The sequence below is a fragment of the Homarus americanus genome, unplaced genomic scaffold (assembly GCF_018991925.1).
Source record: "Homarus americanus isolate GMGI-L3 unplaced genomic scaffold, GMGI_Hamer_2.0 scaffold32871, whole genome shotgun sequence".
In the NCBI taxonomy this organism is placed as follows: Eukaryota; Metazoa; Arthropoda; class Malacostraca; order Decapoda; family Nephropidae; genus Homarus; species Homarus americanus.
The window spans coordinates 3,375,191-3,398,261 of record NW_024748870.1 but is presented as its reverse complement, the minus strand read 5'-3'; the positions used below and the strand labels follow the sequence as shown (position 1 = coordinate 3,398,261).

Genomic DNA, 23,071 nt, shown 5'->3' with positions numbered 1-23,071 from the left:
AGACTAAAGTTAGAATAATATAATTGACATTTCTGGATTCCTTGCAGGTCAGGGAATATTTTGAATGTAAACTTCATATATTCTGCACAAACGATAAAATATTTGCTTTGTGTAAACCAAATTATTACATTAGATATAAAATTTTTAGGTCTAATGCAAAATCCATGATGTTTATATTCAAAATGATCATCATATTGTAAGAATTCCAGCAATGTAAATTATAGTCTGGCTGGGTAATTTGTAAGAATTTTATGAGCTAAAAAAAAAAATTATACTTCACCGTGTATATGAGTAGATGAGTAGATGCACCGCGGAAAGTGAAAGTCCGGTTCTGGCAAGGTACCGTGTAAATGAGAAATCGCGGAAAGTGAAACCGTGTAAAGCGGGGTAATACTGTACAGTTTCACAATTGAATATTTATTTGACTCATTTGTCATACATTTGTATTCTATAAGAAATTCAATTTTTATTATGATGATGATGCTTTCATTTATGATCTCACTGAATACAGGGTATATGAAATTTTCTCCTTTCTGCTCAGTACTGTATACGTATAGAAGTAAGAAAAACATTCAGTAATTTTCCTCTGTGTATGGCATATACATTGTTGCCTTTAGGAATTCTTTGTAATTTGAAAGGTTTTGGTTAATAATGAATGTATTCTTTCTTCTGCTTATCATTTTAGGTTTGAAGAATCGTCATATTTATCATTGCCAACACTGCCAAGGGCTTATCTCGTTTTTGATCTGGAAATTTCGTTCAAGCCGGAATCAGCAGATGGTTTGTATATATATTTATACCTTGCACATTCTTTTCATGCTTCTCCAGTTTCCTGTTAAAACAATGAAAAACTGGTGATAGGTTTTTTAATCTATGAATTATCCATATTACATGAGATATTAAAAGAAAATCTAATAAAAATTGAAATTTTGATTCTCATATTCCATACAGTATAAGAAACATTACTCACTGATTAGCTGAAAGCTTGTTACACACAAATAATTTTTCTTTGGAACTAACTTTTCAGGTTTAATCCTGTATAATAGTCAACGGGCCGGGCGTGAAGATGGAGACTTTGTATCATTTGGTATGAGTGGAGGACATGCAGAGTTTCGTTTTGATGTTGGGTCTGGGCCATCTATTATACGCTCCAGGTATCCCCTAGAAATCAATCAATGGCATACTGTGAAACTCTCCAGAGACCGAAAGGAAGGTAAAAGCACTTACCGTTATTGAAATGCAATGTATCTTCAAAGTTACACGTGTGGCATAATTGTTGTAATGGTAATTAGCTCAAGATTGTTTTTATAAGAGGTTATTTTAAGAGATATAATTGTTGTGCTTAAGGATGAGCAGAAGGCAGTAAGATGGTTTGTGTTGTACACCAATGACATACTTGGGGGGGGCGGCATTGTGGCCATGTGCTTTCCTTTGTTCACCTACCTATATTTTTTAATTACTGACAAAAAAAAATTAAGGTTTAAAGAGGGTAGTCAAAAGGTAAAAAAAAAAAGGGGACAGGCTCTGCCCACACTTATCAAATTTTTGGATGTACATATGGTGTTTAAGGTTAAGTAGCACTTTAGGCAAAGAGAATTATGAGTGAGTTGGACTCTGTAGCATTTGAGATAAGAAAGATGACCATACTGCAGGAGTGACAGAGAAACTCTCATTTATCTATGGAGACTGGATTCTGAAGGGTGCGAAAACTTCCAAGATAGAATTTGGTTATATAGTATAGTATTCTCGCTTCAAGGAGTGATACTACTTAATGCTGAAATTTAATTTGATTTAAGATTTAGAAATTAATTTCTTTATTATGGTTAACAATATTATGCTTGTCTAAGTTTATCATATATAAGACTGTACCATATCTATCATTATATTTAAGTGTTTACTTTTGTTTTCTTCCAGGAAAAATGATTGTGGATAATAGTAAACCAGTTCATGGCCTTAGTGAAGGACACTTCATTGGCCTGGACCTTGTTGAGCTTATGTACTTAGGTGGGGTGCCAGACTTCAGCAGAATTCATGAGCAGACAGGCTTTTCTTCAGGATTCAGAGGCTGTATAAGTCGCCTAGTGATCAGCAACACCGTAACTGTAGACTTAATGAGAGACACAAGAAATAAGGTAATGATCTAATGAATATTTATTTGTTCATTTATTTACTCAAGGCCAACGGTCATTTTATTATATGCACAATATGAACTGGCTGTTTAGGTCACTGCTAAGGGACAGAGGACTGATCAGGAACCCTCCTCAAGAAGACATCAGGTTGACTCTTAAAGATCTCTAATTTTGGTGTGACTGTACATGGAGGTTGTTACCACAATTCAAACAGTAGCATGTTGAATAGCCATAGGCCATGGTGCATGAAACTTTCCTACTGGCACATATTGACCCAACCAGTTTGTTTGTTCGATTATGTTACAGGACTTTTGGTATTGTCTGAAACTGGTTGATGGTCAGAGTTAGGGTTTCTGGACCTGCATGTCATATCAACCCAACAGAAATTTTGCTTGCTTTATATATTTCAGTTTGTGAAATTGAGAAAACCCATCAGGAGGCCTGAGGGCTACAGAATCAAATGGACTAAATTATGAATTTTGTAAGGGTTTTCAAAAGTTTTCTAATTTACTTGAATTAACTTCCTACAGGTAAGAGTAACATCTTGTGAAACTTGTGCTGGCAATCCATGTCAAAACAATGGAGTGTGTCAAGAAGCATACACTGAAATGGGTCATAAGTGTATATGTCCAGCTGGGTTCTCTGGTGGGCTGTGTGAAGACACTGGCGAATCCTGCTATCCAGGTAAGAATTTATTTTGTTTATTTTTTTATTTATTATAAAAAATGCTACAGCATATCATCAGATCCTTAGAATTACAAATAAAGCATTTTAACAGTTATAGGTAAACCTCTACAGTGTTTGTGATGGGGTTAGGTTCCTGAAAACCCAGTTGCAGGTCGAAATATCATAAATCAGGTTCATTATAAATGGTGTTCAATAGAATAGGTTCCTGGCCAGTCGCACAACCATGGTTATCACTGAAAAAAAAATCATAGAATACTTCTAGCACTACAACACAAGTAAACAACACTCGCCACATCACTAAGAACAAGCCTGGTCATCAATACACGTCCCCTTTGAGGCTAAGGGGACTCTTGAAGGTGGAGTAGAGACATCATTTTGACTCCCACACAGCCTCTGGGGAGTCTCATGCCGCTTCACAATGTCGAGCTTCACTTCCAGTCACACGGTTTTCCTGGGTGCCTTGTCCTTCCCAGACATGAAGACAGGCAGGTGCTGGACTGACTGTGGCTGGTTAGCTGTTCATGCCATGTAAACAAAGCACTGAGAATTTGAGAGGATACATTAACTCATCTGAGGTCGTGTGTGGGATTTTTTTTTTTTTTTTCAGGAAAATTTATGATTTAAAAATTTGATTTTAATAAACTTGTTACCAAATGAACCTAAATATTATGGGAATTATGAGGAGTTCGGATAAAAGGACTTGTACTGTATTCCCAAATTATGTAATACTGTACACGCACAAATACAAAATACTGCACACTACTACACATAACAGTACTGTACTGTAACAAATTCACTTCAGTACTGTACCAGTACTTACTTTTTTGTTTTTTTCTAAGATTTCAAGCTTTTCACAACAATGCATTTATACTTTTCTCCCATCCTCTTACCACTCTTTTGCAACACTCTTGGCATGATTAAATGTTTATAAAGTACATACCAATGATTCAATAATATGCAGATTTTGCACTGTACACACAATCATAAGCAGAGAGACTAGTGATGCAGAGAGGTGAGAGTGAGGGGTAACAAGGTAGCCAGTGACAACTTTTCTTTTACGTGACTGGCCAATAGGAATGTCTGTGTGTGGGAGCAGTGCTGGAGGAAGCAATGGCGAGTGCACACCCAGCCAGCATGTGCATGGTTACCGTGTGGCTGGCCCATGGGGTACTAGAAAGTGCTATGCTTAAACAGAATTTTGGAGACAGAAAATATTTTTACCGGAAGCCATCTCTGCCATTTCCAGAGCAGGCTTTGGACTTGGTGCACCTCATTCTGAAATAAACAAATTTTCTGCAGTGAAGTTAACTGCAACTGCTCATATAACTTTCTCACATAAGGATCACATGATTTCAGGTCCTGATAGTTGTAGAATTTAATACTAACCAATTATGTACACTGGTGAAGATTTATTGCCTATCCTGAAGGGTCCGGATTTATTCATAGAAATCCGAGTCCATATACTGCATGTTGCACTCACCTAACACAGGGCTGAGAGTGAGGGTAGGAATCCCAGTTTTTTCTACTTTGCATTGTTTTACCAGGTGTGGGTATTGAAGCTTCCTCAACCATTTGCATTTGATTACAACCACTTAATATATATTTTTTTATTTACAATTCTTTAGGTGTGTGTGGTACTGGTCGCTGTGTCAACAAACCTGGAGGATTTGAATGTTACTGTCCATTTGGTAAATTGGGACAGCGTTGTGAACAGGACATCACAATCCATGAGCCAGCATTTGGTGATGAAGCTTACATTGCATACCCAACACCTAGAGCACTAAGACGGTTTTCCGTAGATATGAACTTTAAACCTGAGGTAGGCCCCACAGTTTTCCTGTAAGCAAACAAATTTGATATAATAGAACACTTTGTTTTGGTGACCCCTGGAAAAATTACTGTGATAGATGTGATGATATATAGCTATTTTTACTATGCTTTCTCACTTTCTCACACTGCATAATTATTCAAAGATTTATATTTTATCATGCACCTTTGCATTTTAATGTTTTTCTTTCTTTGGTTTAAGTGCTTCTGTACTTGTAATTACAATATTGTATGGTTGCATTCTTAAATGTCACTTAGATTAAGAAAATAGAGAGAACTTGCTGGTCTGATAGATGCACTAATATTTGTGATTGTTTAATAAGTGTTTCAAGCATTCTATTATCTTGTACAGTACATGAAATTATGTGGTCAGGAACTAACATGTACTGGAAAAGGTTTTATACACCATTTTACCCTCATTTGGAATAAAAAAGTATGAAAAATATTGTGAAGAGTGATTAAGTATATATATATATATATATATATATATATATATATATATATATATATATATATATATATATATATATATATATATATATATATATATATATATATATATATATATATATATATATATATATATATATATATATATATTACTTAATCACTCTTCACAATATCTTGAATTACACCAGAGAGCTAAAATTTTATGGGTGAAATGGTGCCATGAGGTGACTTCTCTTCCACCCCAATGCCTTCTCTTCTTCCTTCTCCTCCACCCCCATTCTAAATCCCATCACCATCATCATCATCCAGGAGCCTTCTACATACACACCTCAAAGTAAGTGAACTTTTCTACCATTTTTGTTGAATTTAGGAAATTTTCGGTGAGCTGGAACCAGTTACCCAAAAACCCATTGAAACAATGGTTTCGGTTAACGAACTTTTCGGTTAACGAACGACCTTCTGGAACGGATTGAGTTCGTTAACGGAGGGGTCACTGTATATATATGTATATATATATATATATATATATATATACATATATATACAGTGACCCACAGGGTACCGCGTTAAGTGAAAACCGCGTTAAGTGAACAACAGAACATATGGGATTAATTCCAATAGAGACTGGCCCGACCCCCAAACTCCACTTTTTGACGACACACAACTATGTTGTAGTAAAAATTTTATCTTAACTTTATGATGGTATGCACACACAATTAATAATTAAGAGAAATATCAATAATATTAGGTTTTTTAACACTTGCATTAGTAGAAAAGATGGCTGGGCACACAGGGATGGGGGTTGGTTCCGAGGCAGAGGGCAGATTATTGGCCCTCACCTGTATCACTTGTATCAATTGTATCACTATCCACCACAGAGGCTTGCAGGGCCTATTTGTCAAACCCCTCAAAGGCCATATAAGTCCATATCCTCACTATAATTATCACTATCACTGACTTGGGCCGGCTGTGGTGGGTGGCGGGTGAAGAACTCGGTAATGTTTTGATGACTGGGCGACCTTGTGCGCATCGTGCCCGCGCCGCTTCCCGCGTATATGATGAAAAATTCCGCGTTAAGTGAAAGTTCAGCTCTGGCGAGGCACCGCGTATATGATAAAACGCGTTAAGTGAAACCGCGTTAGGCGGGGTAATACTGTATATATATATATATATATATATATATATATATATATATATATATATATATATATATATATATATATATATATATATATATATATATATATATAATATATATATATATATATATATATATATATATATATATATATATTATATATATATATATATATATATATATATATATATATATATATATATATATATATATATATATATATATATATATATATATATATATATATATCTTGATAAAATCACACGGGAAAATGGAAACAACGGAGTACCTTAGCTTCCGTCTTTATTCAAGACATCTTCAGAGGCAACTGGATTACATGGACAGAGAGGCTTAAATATACAGGGTGACCTAAAAAACATGAGGTCAGATCATAATGATGTCATCCACTAATCCCCACACCAACACACATGTAGAGGAGCTTAAGAGAAGGGGGGTGACGTGACTAGTCAGGTCAGGTCAAAAAATAAGGGACCCACTAAATAACTATCATACATCTAGATCAAAGGTTTTCAAAGCATTTTTAACCTTGGGCCACTGACAAATAAATTTATGTAACATATTATCAGTTTTGAACTGACCATCACTAAGGTTTATTGATTTTAATTCCTTAATCAAACTAGCTTCAACCAGAAGTCTTTCTGTGACACAAGATGATTTAGATACTTCTAAGCTTTTTTCCCAAGCAATGGGATGATTATTATTCCTATCATGAACAAACAAGGCACTGCTTTCAGATGCTGTTCTTTTCCCGTGTGATTTTATCAAGATTTATCTTATCCACGTTTTCATTGTGGATCTACATGATATATATATATATATATATATATATATATATATATATATATATATATATATATATATATATATATATATATATATATATATATATATATACTACTATATATATATATATATATATATATATATATATATATATATATATATATATATATATATATATATATATATATATATATATATATATATATATATATATATATATATATATATATATATATATATATATATACTACCCAATTTAACGCGGTCAATTGAACCCAGAGGGTCCCGTTAAGTGAAAACCGCGTTAAGTGAACAACAGAACATATGGGATTAATTCCAATAGAAACCGGCCCGACCCCCAAACTCCACTTTTTGAAGCGCACATACCTATGTTGTAGTAAAAATAACATCTTAATTTTATGATGGTACATGCACACAATTAATACTTAAGAGAAATAGAGAAATACAGTCGCCAAGTTAATGTCCATTCAAATAATGGACTCAACTCCCTCCCTCTCACACTACACAGCCGGCTAACAGATGGTCGGTCGGTCCCTCCCTCCCCCCCCCCCCACCCCCCACCAACCGTCCCAAGGAGATGTGTGGGATAACCTCAAACTAAAGTTAGGAAAATATAATTGACATTGCTGGATTCCTTGTAAGACCAGGAATATTTTGAATATAAATGTCATATATTTTGGACAAAAGATAACATAGTTACCTAGAGAAAAAATTTTTATCTAAAAATTGTAAGTTTAAAGCAAAATATATGATGTTTATATTCAAAATGATCACCAAATTATAAGAATTCCAGCAATGTAAATTATATTCTGACCGGGTAATTTGTATGAATTTTATGAGCTAAAACAAATATCTTCAGTTAATAAAAAAAAAAATAATCTTCACGACACTATCTGTCAATCAAAGTACCCCACCTTGCCTCCCCCCCTCTTCCAACCGCGCGGTCAGTCCCAACCCTCCCCCCCACCCCCCACCAATCCTCCCTTCCAGAGTTTTTAACATTTAGTATTAAATAATACCTCAGATTAAAGTTAGGATAATATAATTGACATTGCTGGATTCCTTGTAAGACCAGGAATATTTTGAATATAAATGTCATATATTTTGCACAAAAGATACCATAGTTACCTAGAGAAAAATTTTTATCTAAAAATTGTAAGTTTAAAGCAAAATCTATGATGTTTATATTCAAAATGATCACCAAATTATAAGAATTCCAGCAATGTAAATTATATTCTGACCGGGTAATTTGTATGAATTTTATGAGCTAAAACAAATATCTTCAGTTAATAAAAAAAAATAATAATTCTTCACAGGGTAACAGATGGTCGGTTGGTCCCTCCCTCCCCCCCACCCCCCACCAACCGTCCCAAGGAGATGTGTGGGATAACCACTAAATTTTAATAAATAATACCTCAAACTAAAGTTAGGATAATATAATTGACATTGCTGGATTCCTTGTAAGACCAGGAATATTTTGAATATAAATGTCATATATTTTGCACAAAAGATACCATAGTTACCTAGAGAAAAATTTGTATCTAAAAATTGTAAGTTTAAAGCAAAATATATGATGTTTATATTCAAAATGATCACCAAATTATAAGAATTCCAGCAATGTAAATTATATTCTGGCCTGGTAATTTGTATGAATTTTATGAGCTAAAACAGGCAGTCAGGCAGGGTGGCGGGTGGGGCAAATCTAAAAATAGCGTCTCGGACACTCACCGCGTATATGTGGAAAAAATCCGCGTTAAGTGAAAGTTCAGCTTTGGCAAGGCACCGCGTATATGCGAAAACGCGTTAAGTGAAACCGCGTTAGGCGGGGTAAAACTGTACAGTCAACCCTCACTTTACGCGGTCCCACATTCCGCGTTTCCACGTTTACGCGGTGCCCTGCCAGAACCCAGGATGCTCACATTCCGCGGTGCGTGTACCCCTTTACGCGGGTGAAGTATAATTTTTTTATTTAGCTCATAAAATTCATACAAATTATCCGGCCAGAATATAAGTTACATTGCTGGAATTCTTACAATTTGATGATCATTTTGAAAATAAACATCATAGATTTTGCATTAGACATACAAATTTTAGATGTAATGATTGCTCTGAGTAAATATGTTATCTTTTGTGAAAAATATATGACATTTATATTCAAAATATTCCTGGTCTTACAAGGAATCCAGCAATGTCAATTATATTATCCTAACTTTAGTTTGAGGTATTATTTATTACTATACCTGGTTTTCCCCCCAAAATTTCTCAGAGGGAAGAGCCAGCAGTGTAGTGTGAGAAGAGGGGGAGGGAGTCGTGTCCATTATTTGAATGGACATTAACTTGGTGACTGTATTTCTCTATTTCTCTTAAGTATTAATTGTGTGCATGTACCATCATAAAATTAAGATGTTGTTTTTACTAGAACATAGGTATTGTGTTGGAAAAAGTGGAGTTTGGGGGTCAGCTGGTCCCTATTTCATTTAATCTCATATGTTATGTTATTCACTTTACGCGTTTCTCACTTTCCGCGGTACCCTGTGGGTTACATTAACCGCGTAAAGTGAGGGTTGACTGTATATATATATATATACTATATGGTATTCTAAGTTGCAGCAAGGCTTTGAGATAAGCTGACTTTATTTTAAGCTGGTTGTTATTGGGGTAAGCTTGACCCTCCTTATAGGCTGAAAATGATTACTTATAGTAAAAATTTATCTCACTAAATTTTGTTTATCCACAATACATAAACACAGTAATTTACAGTCACAAATCACAGAGAAGCATTGGAAGTAATCATCATAAGATTTTCAGTGGTAGAAAGCGAGCTAATGTTAGGTCACAACCATTTGGTAATCTTTGATCTCTTCTGATGTTTACACAGGTAAACCAAAGCAAATAATAATCATCTGTGTATTATGCAGTTTCTGATATATTTACAACACTGTTGTGCTGGGAACTCAATTAAAAATAAGCTGTCTGGAACCCGAGTGTGGGTGGGCTACCCTAACCCATTGACTCTCAGTGAGTGGGCAGGGTGCCTGAGCTACAATAGATTAGTTAAGGTGGTGTAGCTTTTGGCCTATTGTGGTTAAGTTAATAAGCATCCTGCCTGCTATTTGTGGTGGTCCAGTTTCGATATCGCCAATCATAGGTGCGTAAATACAAAAGGAAGCAAGGGAAGCCTCCTGAGATCTAGTGGATGTTGGAATTATCTATGGATATGGTCGACAAGGTGGAGGAGGCCTTAAAGGGACAAGGACCGGAGGAACCAAACTGAATATAGGCAGACTCACCCTCACGCCAATCCTCGTCGAGGAAGAAACTTGTAGGTTTAGTGACATCAGGAATAAAGCCAACCAGTGAAACAGACGATGAACGGTGCTCGTTATGCCATGGATATCACCTTCTTAAGATGTGCCGGACATTCCTCAGCATGTCCACAGGGAAGCGAACTGCTCTCGTAAAGGAAGAACGTCGCTGCTTCACCTGCCTGGGTCGTAATCATCTGATAGCGGAGTGCAGCCAAAAGATGGTATGTGGTATAGATGGCTGCTCTGGAGCACACTCGAGGCTTCTACACTTCACTGGAGTTCTGATCAGCAGTGGCAAGGTGCAACGGGGCGAAGTTGAAAGAGGAGAACACCAGACCAATTTCCAAAGGGTGAAGAGAGCAATCACTGGGGGCGCCTACCAAATAGACATATCACCTGACCACAAGCGACCAAGAATGAGTCAACTTAAGGCCACTATGCCACCACCGGAATCGGCAACTAGTGGAGCTAAATCATGGAAGATCGAAGCCAGTACAAGCACCATGGGGAAAAGAAATCCGCATAGATGGGTCAGGGAAACCATAACCAACAACGGAATTGATGATCGGCGTGAAGAACCCAACGGTTGCGAGTTCAAGACACGCTGTCAAGCTGGAGCATTGCGCGTTTCACATATAGACTAGATATAGAACCTGTTACACATAAGTCTATTCTCATATGAATCTTTATTGTTCTAAACTGTTATGTATTGGGAGATACAGTATTATGTATATGTCTTCGTAATTATCACATAAGTGTGTAGTAAATGCTGTTACCATTGTATACGATATGAAGCTGTTATTTGTCACCTGACTTTTAATTCACAAATCATGAGTAATGTGTTAACATTGACATTGTATTGGTATGCTTTGACCATTCAACATCATTGAGTCCACGTGCATGGGTCGCGTACTTATCGCTTCAGTGGTGGTAACGGGAGGAGGGAGGATCTGGGCATAGCAGGGGCAGACAGTCACTAAAGACAAATAAACTTGCATCTTCTATAATAACTGAAAAGCAACTGAACCCTATTGAGGTGTGGGAAGCGTGAGGAGGTCTGGGACATCTGAAATGCTTTATGAGGCCAATATTGACTCACAATTTTAAAACAGTCCCATGAAAATCATGTTATCGTGGGATGCATATAGCAGTCCAGAGGAAAACTTCATATGATGCACATCACAGTTTAATGGTTAAAAGTGTCAGATTTCTGTTTGTTGTGGGGTGAAATGCGGATGATTTTCAGTGGGGTTGGAAGGCAGTAAAATACATATCATGGGTTGTCTCACTGATCTTTAAGCTTAGTCCACGTAGTTCACCATTTTCTGGAAACCATTATGATAATATAACAAGTGACTACTATTTGTATATGTAATATTTTTAAAATAATTCTCTCACCCCTGTTTATTTATTGGTTAATATGAAGTACCTGTATAATTGATTATCATTTTTTACAGAATTTAGATGATGGGGTATTGATGTACTGCGCACAAAAAGAAAGTGGAGAAGGTGATTTTGCATCATTAGCAATTCGAAATAAACGTCTGGAATTCCGATTTAATACTGGAAGTGGTACTGCCACTATTCAGAGTGAACCTCTTCAGCAAGGCCAGTGGATTGAGGTCAGTTTTTAATTATATTTATGCATGTGTCTAAGGACAAAGAAGGTGCCTATTGCATGTTTTTAATCCTAGTTGTGGAATAGGTTCATTTTTCTAAATTTTTTGCCCAATAATTCTAATTCTTTTTTAATTAAAGTTAGAAAGTCTGTAAGCAAAAGTCTTTGTATCACATTAGTGAATTGTATTTTGTATAATAGCAAATATAATGAGTTTCCTTTTTATGGTCGTAGCAATTTCATAATAAGGAAACATTTGAAAAAAGTTATTGATAAATCACTATCACCCAAATAAATACCATGTTAATTTGGCTAATATTTCGCTATTGCATTATATTTAAAGTTCAATCACCCAATTCCAACTCATTTGTGTTATAATATTTTAAATACTGTACATATACATATTCTGGCTTTATAACCAGCCATTTGGATTTTTATTCTTCATTGCAAATTTTGCAGATTTACAATAGTTATTTTGCTGATTAGACAGCATTTGTTGTAATATTTGTTATATTAAGAAATATTGCATAGACAGTTCTGCCCACTTGCACAGTGCAAGTATTGTTATAAAAATCGTGAGCAATTATTTCTTCATCGCCTTTCTTAATATTACAGGCCCGTGCAAACAGAACAGATCGTCTTGGCTCCCTGATGGTCAATGAAAACCCAATGCAAAATGGTGAATCTCCAGGATCAAATCGTGGACTCAACCTAGTTACCCCACTATTCATTGGAGGTATAGATCATTCTCGAATAGCAATATCCCCCGAAGTAGGAGTTAAGCGTGGATTTACAGGATGTGTATCAGAGGTAAGACATGAAGATTTATTTGTTCACATAGTGTGAATTATATCATTACAGTTAACCCTCACTTTACGCGGTCCCACATTCCGCGTTTCCACGTTTACGCGGTGCCCTGCCGGAACCCAGGATGCTCACATTCCGCGGTGCGTGTACCCCTTTACGCGGAGAGCGGCTGGTGAGCCGTGCCATTTTTGGATCCAAACCTCCCGCCATCCGCCATGTTGTGTAAGCGGCGCGAACATGGTGCGCACAAGGTCGCCCAGTCATCAAAACATTACCAGTTCTTCACCCGCCACCCACCACAGCCGGCCCAAGTCAGTGATAGTGATAATTATGGTGAGGATATGGACTTATATGGACTTTGGGGAGTTTGACAAAGAGGCCCTGCAAGCCTCTGTGGTGGATAGTGATACAATTGATACAAGTGACACAGGTGAGGGCCAATAATCTGCCCTCTGCCTCGGAACCAACCGCCCATCCCCGTGTGCCCAGCCATTTTTTCTACTAATGTAAGTGTTAAAAACCTAATATTATTGATATTTCTCTTAATTATTAATTGTGTGTGCATACCATCATAAAGTTAAGATAATATTTTTACTACAACATAGTTGTGTGTCGTCAAAAAGTGGAGTTTGGGGATCGGCCCGGACTCCATTTCAATTAATCCCATATGTTATGTTATTCACTTTACGCGTTTCTCACTTTACGCGGGACCCTCCGGGTTACATTAACCGCGTAAAGTGAGGGTTAACTGTACATTCCCATCTGATATTACCCCTTTTTAATCTTATTTTTGAACATTTTATTTTGCAGTTACAGATGGACCTTATTTAGTAACTGGGGTTAGGTTCTTTGAAAAGAGAGCACTATTTGAATCAGCACTAAAAGGGGTCATGATACCATTACATATATGAATATATATTCCTACGTATACCCATTACACTTACCCAAAAACAGCATAAACACTCATCCCCCCCGTATGTGCTATTTGGTAAATCACTTATTCATGAAGAATTATTAGTGACTATTCAAGATTCGTGATCGAAATTCAGCTATCTGCAAGGCTATTTGAAATTTTTTGACTGACCATTGGCAGATGCACATCTCCCACACACGCTCCGTGGTTAGTCAGTTCTCTTGTGTGTGCCGCACCATCCTACCCCTCTCACTCCAACCAGTACATGGATGCAGGAAGGGAGGGTGCTCAATACTTTTGGTATAAGGTGCTATACATTGCATCACACAGTATCTAGGATACCAGATTTAATATTCAGCACCCCCTGGTAAAATTTGTTTTCCACGGTACTGACCCAGGCCACTGTATATAGAACGAGTCCACTTTTATGGTAAATCCAATGATGTAGACTTTATTTAATTTACAGTATGATTCATTTTATCCAAATTCCAACTATCTGAATCATCCCAGTATCTGAACTTTGTTCACATTTGGTCCTGTTAAGTAAAAATTCTAATTTAGTCCAACAATCTGAACTCAACTGAAGCCATTCATTCGTGTCTGCCACCAGTAGTGCTATAACTGCTTTGTTAACCAAAATAGGTATGATAAACAATAAAATTTGTACATAGCATATCATGAAATACAATAGCACATATTTTATGTACAAAAAATAACTTCTTCCACACTCAAACCATCATCTGGGTGATGTGACACAGTTCAGCCCGGCAGTCAGCCAGATAACTGAAATGTGTGTATATGCTGTGACATCACATTGGGGAGGAGGACAAGCATGAGTCGACGATACATTACAGCTCACTGCCTCCACACATGCCCCTGCACACCTATGCTCTTCACTTATCTTATTTTATAGATTTATGTTATATTTTCTTTATTTCTTAGCCACATTAGAGTATTATAAATTGTTTATTAACATATACCCTACAGAGTAATTTGTTAAAAAGTGTTTTGAAATGATGAAGTTAGTGTTGAAGCAAGAAAAATGTCTTAACAACTGTTTACTTTAACCTATTCCTCGCTGGTCGTATCCTCGTCGACATTAGTGCAAGAACATTATAGATATACGTACGGTACTCTGTATCATTAATTTTTAATTTCTTAGGGGTAAAATTATTTTAATACTACAGATGATATGCTGCTCTTGCTGCCATCTATTCACATTAGAGAAAACTACCAGTACATTTTCATCATTTGATTGACTGTTTTCATTAATATTTATTTATTTATTTATTTAAACCTTTAAAAAAATACGTAATGAAACGTGCAGTATTAAATTAATTTTATGCTTTTCAAAGAAATTAAACATTAAGAGTAAAATCCCAGTTAGGCAGTATCCGAGCAACCGACAGATTCAGCTAACTGGCACTAAAGTTAAATGATAATACAAATAAAAATTCCTTCAAAATTAACTACAATTGTAAGTTTGAATGATGCACACAGCAGGGATGAGCTGCCATATTTACTGCTATAATAAACAATAAAATTGATACATAGCATATCATTAAATACAATAGCATATATTTTATGTAAAAAAAATAGCTTCTCCCAGACTCAAACCATCCTCTGGGCGACTCAACGCAGTTCAGCCATGCAGTCACCCAGCTGACTCACAGACATGTGGCTGCTGCGCTGGCTGTGTATATGCCATGACGTCACATTGGAAGGGAGTGCGGCCATGCAGTTATAGTCCAGTAACCTACTGCCTCAACACATTCACTTCCCACTTAAACTCATCCATGCTCTTCATTTTCTTGTTTTATAACTTTATATCTATATTTTCTTCATTTCTAAACCATGTTAGAGTATTGTAATGATTTTTCCACAACTTTTATATATGTCATTTCATTACAAGTAAAAATATACGAGGCACCCGCTAGCGAATCAGAAACGTAGTTATAAAATGGCCTTAGTTATAGCCCACCGCCTCCATATTCAGTTCCCACTCATACACGCCCATACTCCTCATTTTTCTTATTTTATAATTTTATGTATTTTCTTTGTATTTAAGCCACATCATTTATATAGAGTAGAATAAGTTAAAGAAGTTTGTTTTTCTGAGACAAGAATTTGTGGGGTCAGCCTGTAGCACCATGCATTATAGGATTTATTGGGGGATTGTAATAGGGATTTTCAACTAACAGGAAAACTCTTTATCCGGCACCTCTCAATCCCCATAAGTGCTGGATAACTGGGATTCTACTATGTATTTTTGTGTGTGTGTGTGTGTAAATATATATACTTAGCAAGTCATAGCACAACATTGTAGTTGTAGTACAATGTGTTCACAATCTGTACACATAAATCAGTAAGTATATAAAATGCTTTTTTATTTCAATCAGAGTAAACTGTCTGACATCCTTGCTGTAATGCTATGTACAGGAGAAAGAGCATACATTCCTTGCCTTTTTTTTTCAGATTAAATTAATGGACCAGGATGTCAGACTAGCAGAGGCGCTGGTTGATTCAGCCAACGTTGGTCAGTGTGGAGGATCATCATCTGTATGTAGTAGAAACCCTTGTAGAAATAATGGGCATTGCACTGATGACTCTTCTACATCTCATGGATATGTATGCAAATGCCAAGAAGGCTACAGGTTAGTAAAGACATTTTAATGAATAATTCATAAACATAAGTCTTATAGGTTGTGATGATATCAGTCTTTTAAGATTTACTTGTTTTATTTGTTAAAGATCTGTTATGCGGGTAGTCACCCAAAATTTTCAGGCAATTACCCCTGAAGGGTTCATGAAATTTGAAGTAGTGAGGTTTCACTCTACTGTATATTTATATTATTATTCAACATCTTAAACGTATCCGCTAGTGGTCGTGACTGTGAGGTGGAGCCTGGAGTGTGCACCATGGTTCAGCCATGTCGCAATGGTGGTGTATGCATTGGCTCTGGAAATGACTACTCCTGTCGCTGTCCACTTGGCTTTGCTGGACATCACTGTGAACATTGTAAGTATATTTTAGTTTATTAAACCCATACATAGACCATGCACTGGCACTTCTTAGCTTGGGAAATATAGATTTCTTCATACTAAAGAAAAGTGAATAATTCTTCATGCTTTTTTTTTTATTTTTTTTATTTTATATTTTTTTTTAAGAGTTGTTATCGCTTTTGGAAAATACAGTGTCCCACAAGAATTGTTTGATCCCTGCTACCTTTTCACATGACTTTTAACAAAAATCTAAGGGTAATTAAACTCATGCATATTTTAAATAATACGCAATATATTGTCATGTTTTGCTTTGATTTTATCACCAGCGGAAATAAATTTGTCATGGTTTCAGCAAGTGTTTGGAAGTAATCATGACCCATCTCCATTGTTCAGGTCTGCTCTATCTCCTCCTGTAGGTGAGGTTCTGTAATTGTGGTACAAAATCCTGAGTACGAGTACATGTACTCTTGTTCCATTGTATAGCAGATTGAAGAGGAGGGAGTTTCACCATCTGGTGGTGGTAGTGTTGACACAAGCAATAGCCTACGAGATGGAATTGCAACAGTACCACTCATAGCCTTTACCTCATTATCATCAATATCCATTTATTCAATATGACCATCATCATCATTACTTATATCTGATTCATTATCACTAGTGTATTCACTCTGCACTATCACTCTCAAATAAATATATTAGTGGGATGTCTTCCTCCAAGACCTTATCTCAGGAGAGGGGGAGATGCAACCAATGTAATCATTTAGGTATGGTGACTGGTGGGTAACTAAGAGCATGGGTGGGCAAATGTTTTCTGGGTGTTATTGGAGTAGCTAGGGAAGCTAGGCATCTTGTCACAACAAAAAAATTCATGTAAAATTTGATTTGATGCCAACTTCAGTGGGTAAATCTATGGATTTTGAGCTGTTGTCATTCAGCCACCTCATGTAGGTAGGTGCCAGAACAAGGTACACCAACAATCAAGACTGAAGTGCAAGGCATAATTTTCCTGTCAGGTTTTGTTCCACCTCAGAAATAATTTCCTGGGAGGCCCAAAAAGACTTCCAAAGCTATTGAGATGCTTATGGAATGATAAGTGATGAATAATCTGACAATATCTGCAGCAGAAATGAAGAAAATCCATCACAATGGGTCAGAGCAAATGATTCAACACTGACTACAAAAAGAGCTGAACATGCCATCACATCATGTTGCCAAAAAACTGCTCTTCACAAAGTATATGCAAGAATATTGAGTGCTCGACTGCCCTGGGAACTCGCTGGACCTAAACCCGAAAGAGATCACATGGAATCAAATTAAACAGATGCTGTCAACACAGAACACATCATCAGTACCTCACCTGCAGGAGACCAAGCAGATCCACACAATGGAGATGGACCATGATTGTTTCCTAACATTTTGCTGAATCAATGGGAGAAATTACAAAGCATTAGATGACATATTATAGTTTATATTTGTTTCAATGTTTTAATTATCCTTAATGTATGTTGTTATTAAAAGTCAAGTAAAATGGTTGCAAGGATCAATACTATTTTGTGGATAACGTAAGGGTTGTGATCTTGTGGAAAAAGTGGCCAGCAAATGTCATGACAACATTGGAACATGTTCAGGTACACTCAAAACCCCATGCATACCCAGTATTTGCCATTAGTGTACAACAGAGACTTGACCAAACACCCAACCAGCTAACACTCTTGTAGATGGTAATGGGATAAATTAAAGTTTAGTGGATGAAGGGAAATTTTTAACTGATCTGCTATACATAGGAGGGCACCACACAAAGGCAAGACTTGCCATATACTGTATTCATATGAGTTCCGCTCGTGAGAGTCCACAGTGAACATATCTCTACACATGAAATTTTGTTTCCGTTTACTATGTTTTATTTTATTTTTAACTACAGTACTTTACTATAATATTTTCAAGTTAGATAAGCATCTCAACAATTCATCTTATATATTAAATGATTTGAAGAACATAAATTTTAAATTCGCATCTTTTGCTCAAGTTTCACAAGTTCAGTTGTTTCAACACAGGGTGCAAATTAAAAATTTGCAGTTTCCACTTTCGCTGCTGCGTTTAAGATGTTACTCATTATAGATTGTTGTACCATGTATTACAATGTGTTTAAAGGCCTAACTGTTACTGGTACTATTACAGTACTTATGAATTACAGCATTCTAACCCTTTCACAGTGGGAGACCTAAAAAAAATTAAATCTCTATGTAGCAGTTTTTAAATATCAGACCTTCAGTTATGCTAAGATATTCAAAGGATTAAATTTCTCTGTGAATTTACTTTGCAGATCATCGAGCACAGTTATCAGTTTCTCTGTTACTGAACATGCATAAGTCAAACCAAAGTTTGTTAAATCATATGTGTAATGTATGAAATGCATTAATTTCAATGCCAACTCTTCATCCTCTCTCCCATGCTGCCTTTGCCTGCTCAGACTGGGTTCAATATCACAGGAACTTAAACCCTTTATTTTTTCTTCTACTGTTTTTTTGCACAATTTCCTGCATATCACACATACACCAAGTTCATCATTACTCTCCTTTAAGTTATAAAAATAAATTACATCCAACATATTAACAACAAAGTTCTTGTTTTGGGCTACTACCCTGGAAGTGTATTCTCCTTTATAGCATTATGGATATTGGCCACCAGAGTTGAAATAAAATCACCCATTCATGTGGGAAAATTTTGTGGTGTCAATAGACTTATAACCCCAAGCTACTCACCAGAGCATGTGTAGTATTTTCATCGTGCCCCATCCGTATATGTCACACTCACAGCACACAGAATGAAAAAATCTGCCACATATATTGAACATCTGTAGTGCAGGGGTTAACATACTTAAATAATATTTTCATTTTTTTTTTTTTTGCACAATATCAATCTTATGAGGTATTCGTAGAGACAGTTCTATTAGCATTGCACAAGCACAGTTTGTACTACAATTCATGAGACTGGATTGATGAAAAGTGGATTGAAAATCCATGAATTAACCAGTATTTACTCTACTAAACCAATCAGCCTCTGTGATTTACATAAATCACTTTGCTTGCACTTTTAATGTTTTCTGTGATATCTATGTTATAGTATATGTACAAGAAAGAAAGAAATGTCCGAGATCTACATTTTTTTCCAGTCTTGTATCTTGTGTGTTATCCCTTTAAGAATAGGATGAATGAGGACCTCAAGACATTTCAAGCTTTAATTAAATTTCAGTTTACCATATGTCTAAGTCTTGGAAGTGTGTAGTACAGTATATTTTATAAAATATAAATGATTATTAATTATAATGTAAAGTACTATCATAATTCATTCTTAAAATTCATAATTTCTTTTCTCCACATCAGCTGTTGAAATTGAAGGTTCGGCTTCCTTTTCAAGTGATTCTTGGGTTGAGTTTGATCAGTCACTATTGCCACAAGAGGGAGGAGCCCCTCAGAAAGTCACTTTCGAGTTCTCAACACTAAAGCCTGAAGGCCTTCTTTTCTGGTATGGTCAAGAGTCAAATGTGTCTGGACGTGGACAGGACTTCATCAGTGTTGCCCGTAAGTATAACCATTTAATTTGAGTTGTCCTTATTAATAAATAATAAATAAGCATAATAGACAAGTCAACTAACTGAATCAGAATAACCATGCTTTAATAATTAAGGCCAATTTATAGAGTTCATTCTATGTAAATTTCTTGTTTCATACATTATAATATATTTGTCTCGTTCCAAATACGTCAAGGGTGTATACAGCCCCCTCGTCAGGAAGACATTCCAAATTCAACACAATTGTTGGGGAAGAGTCTTGGGTGTCAATTATAATGATTGTAATTATAATTATTCAGCATAAATAAATTACTTCTCAGAGTGTTTGTTACAGTCTGTTAATGAATGCAATATCAAAAAGGATATGCAAATATTTATGTACAAATTTGCATAACTATAAAAAGTATTACAATGTTATTAAGAGACATCTATATGTGCAAGTCACAGTCAAATTCGTTCAAATGAATGACTGATTGTCGACTGGCAACTTTCTCAGTCTACCTAGCACCAGTATAAATGTTGTTTTGACAACGACAAGATGGAAACAGGAGGCGTTAGTGACAGCTTTCTTTCCAATGGCTTTTAGAACATCTTCGCCATTTCTGTTGTTAGACACTCATGGCTAAAGCAACACATTTTAATGTGGAGAAGTGTTTCAAAATGATTATAGTATATACTTCCAAGCACACTAAAGCAAAGCACAAAGATCTTAATTTGGCTGGACTGGCTGTCTGTGTATCTTTTGTTCTAAATGAAATGCCTGGAATCAAGCAGGTGCTTCAGGGCCTTCAGTTTCCCCAATATCCTGCAAAAGAAGATATGAGGTACCATATGTAGGGATGTATAGCTGTGCTAAAGTGTGGACACTCTCTCGGCTCGGCGCAGAGTCTCAGTGACTCACCACCCTCCTCCTCTCCCGCCCTCCTTTGCTCCCACCCTCCTCCTCCACTCCCGCCATACTCCTACCCTCCTGCCATCTGCCTCCTCTGCTTCACTACACATCTTCTAGGACTTAGAAAATCTTATCTCCTTTATCACTCTGTCAACTTCATTGGTCCACCCACTAGGCAGTGAAACCTATGGGACACTGTGCCTCCATCCCACTCTGAACTGAGCTAACAGATTAGTGAGGAAAGTCAGTAATCAATAATATTCAATTGCATTTTGAATTACAAAGAGTCATGGATAGCTTATGGAAGGAGGATATGTTTCAGAAAATGTATGATGAGATTCGTGTTGATGCAGAAAAACACGATTTCATCAGAGAACTGAGGCTATCGCGTCATCGAAAGCCACCAAAGATACTGGATGGTATTCCTGAGACCATTCAGTGGTATGGATAACCCTCTGACTACTATCATCACTATCATCAGTCCTTCGAGGTTTTGGACAGCCATCTGAGTCAACATAGGGCACGTTTCAATGACAGCACTTTCCTACTGACAAATTACATGGTTATTTCTGCTGGGAGAAGATGCAAGTTTGCCAGATGAGCTTCATAATGTTTATGAGGGCGATATCAATTCTAGCAGATTGCAGTACCAGCTAAAAATGTTCCTTGACATGAAGATTCAGATGGGAGCAACTGAGAAAACCAAGAACGTAAAGGAAAGTAGTTCAGCTCATCAGAAAAACTCCTGTCCCGTTTAGCGACGTATGCACACTGGTGAACTTATTTATTGCCATACCAGTGATGATTGCAATGGCAGAACATACATTCAGTGTCTTACAGTGCCTTAAAATGTATCTATGTTCATTGTGGGGACAAGCATGGCTTAACATCGTCACTTTGCCACACATTCACAAGGACAGGTTGGACAAGATGAACCTGAAGTCTGTTGCTGATGCATTCATTTCAAATAATGATCGTCGATTGGCCTACTTTGGAAAATACGAATAGGTCAACAAGTCAACAAACAATCTCACAGGGCTGCCATGAAATGGGCTTATTTGACCATATGATGATTGCTGTGTCAATTAAAAGTAGAACTATAGACCCAGTGCTTTAAAACTGATGAACTTGCCAAAAGCAATAATTTGTTATACAGTGGAGTCACGATAATTTGCAAGAAACAAATTCACATTGTTAAATCCATGGGTACAATACCTCTATTACTACCTGTTTTTTTCTTTTCTTTTTTTTAATTTCGCGGTCATGTACGGTGATATCTCCATTAGCCGGAACAATTGGTGTAGAGCTCTTCTGGGGATGAGAGATTTCCGAGTAACGAGACGACTCTCTCAAACACAGAAAAATTCCACATCCCCAGAATTTTTCCAGGTACTGTACAATTGGGAAATGTTTCCGAGAGTCTAAACTATGTATCTTCCACAGACAGACAGACACTAGCCCACATCCCCAGAATGTTTCTGGATGCTTGGGAAAGCTTTTGTAGAGTCTAAACTAGCATCTCGTATTGACTCTAAACTACGCACCTCATTTTGCACAGACAAACACTCGCCCATTACATCTAGACTGCAGGCACGAGCGAAAATATTTGACTCGCAAAAAAATTTATAAACTTTTAATAACAGCATCTGTTCTAATTGTGTTAGAGAGATTAATTTGCAATGATAATGATCAAGGATAAATTCTCTATAAGATGTTTCCAATAAGAGATCTTTAAACAAAATATTTTGACACAATATAATGATGGGGATTCCATTCCTTTATAAAAAAAATTTAGGAAATGTTGATACTGGAGTCTATAAAAGCAGTTCTAATTAGTTTGAAACTCAATTTCTTTACTAAAGTAATCCTGAATAGTTTATCTAAAAGTTTGGTTAAATAAATA

At 36.4% G+C, this 23,071-nt stretch overlaps 1 protein-coding gene across 1 annotated transcript in view; it reads left to right on the top strand.

Moving 5' to 3' along the window:
• LOC121853164 (basement membrane-specific heparan sulfate proteoglycan core protein-like) overlaps positions 1 to 23,071 on the top strand; it is a 476,204-nt gene that overhangs the window by 441,107 nt on the left and 12,026 nt on the right. Inside the window, exons 99-108 of the mRNA XM_042347127.1 lie at positions 686 to 780; positions 1,028 to 1,213; positions 1,915 to 2,132; positions 2,660 to 2,813; positions 4,442 to 4,635; positions 11,822 to 11,986; positions 12,598 to 12,792; positions 16,178 to 16,356; positions 16,585 to 16,721; positions 20,089 to 20,286. Of these exons, the coding sequence (XP_042203061.1) occupies positions 686 to 780; positions 1,028 to 1,213; positions 1,915 to 2,132; positions 2,660 to 2,813; positions 4,442 to 4,635; positions 11,822 to 11,986; positions 12,598 to 12,792; positions 16,178 to 16,356; positions 16,585 to 16,721; positions 20,089 to 20,286 (1,721 nt within the window). The remainder of the gene's footprint in view (positions 1 to 685; positions 781 to 1,027; positions 1,214 to 1,914; positions 2,133 to 2,659; positions 2,814 to 4,441; positions 4,636 to 11,821; positions 11,987 to 12,597; positions 12,793 to 16,177; positions 16,357 to 16,584; positions 16,722 to 20,088; positions 20,287 to 23,071) is intronic.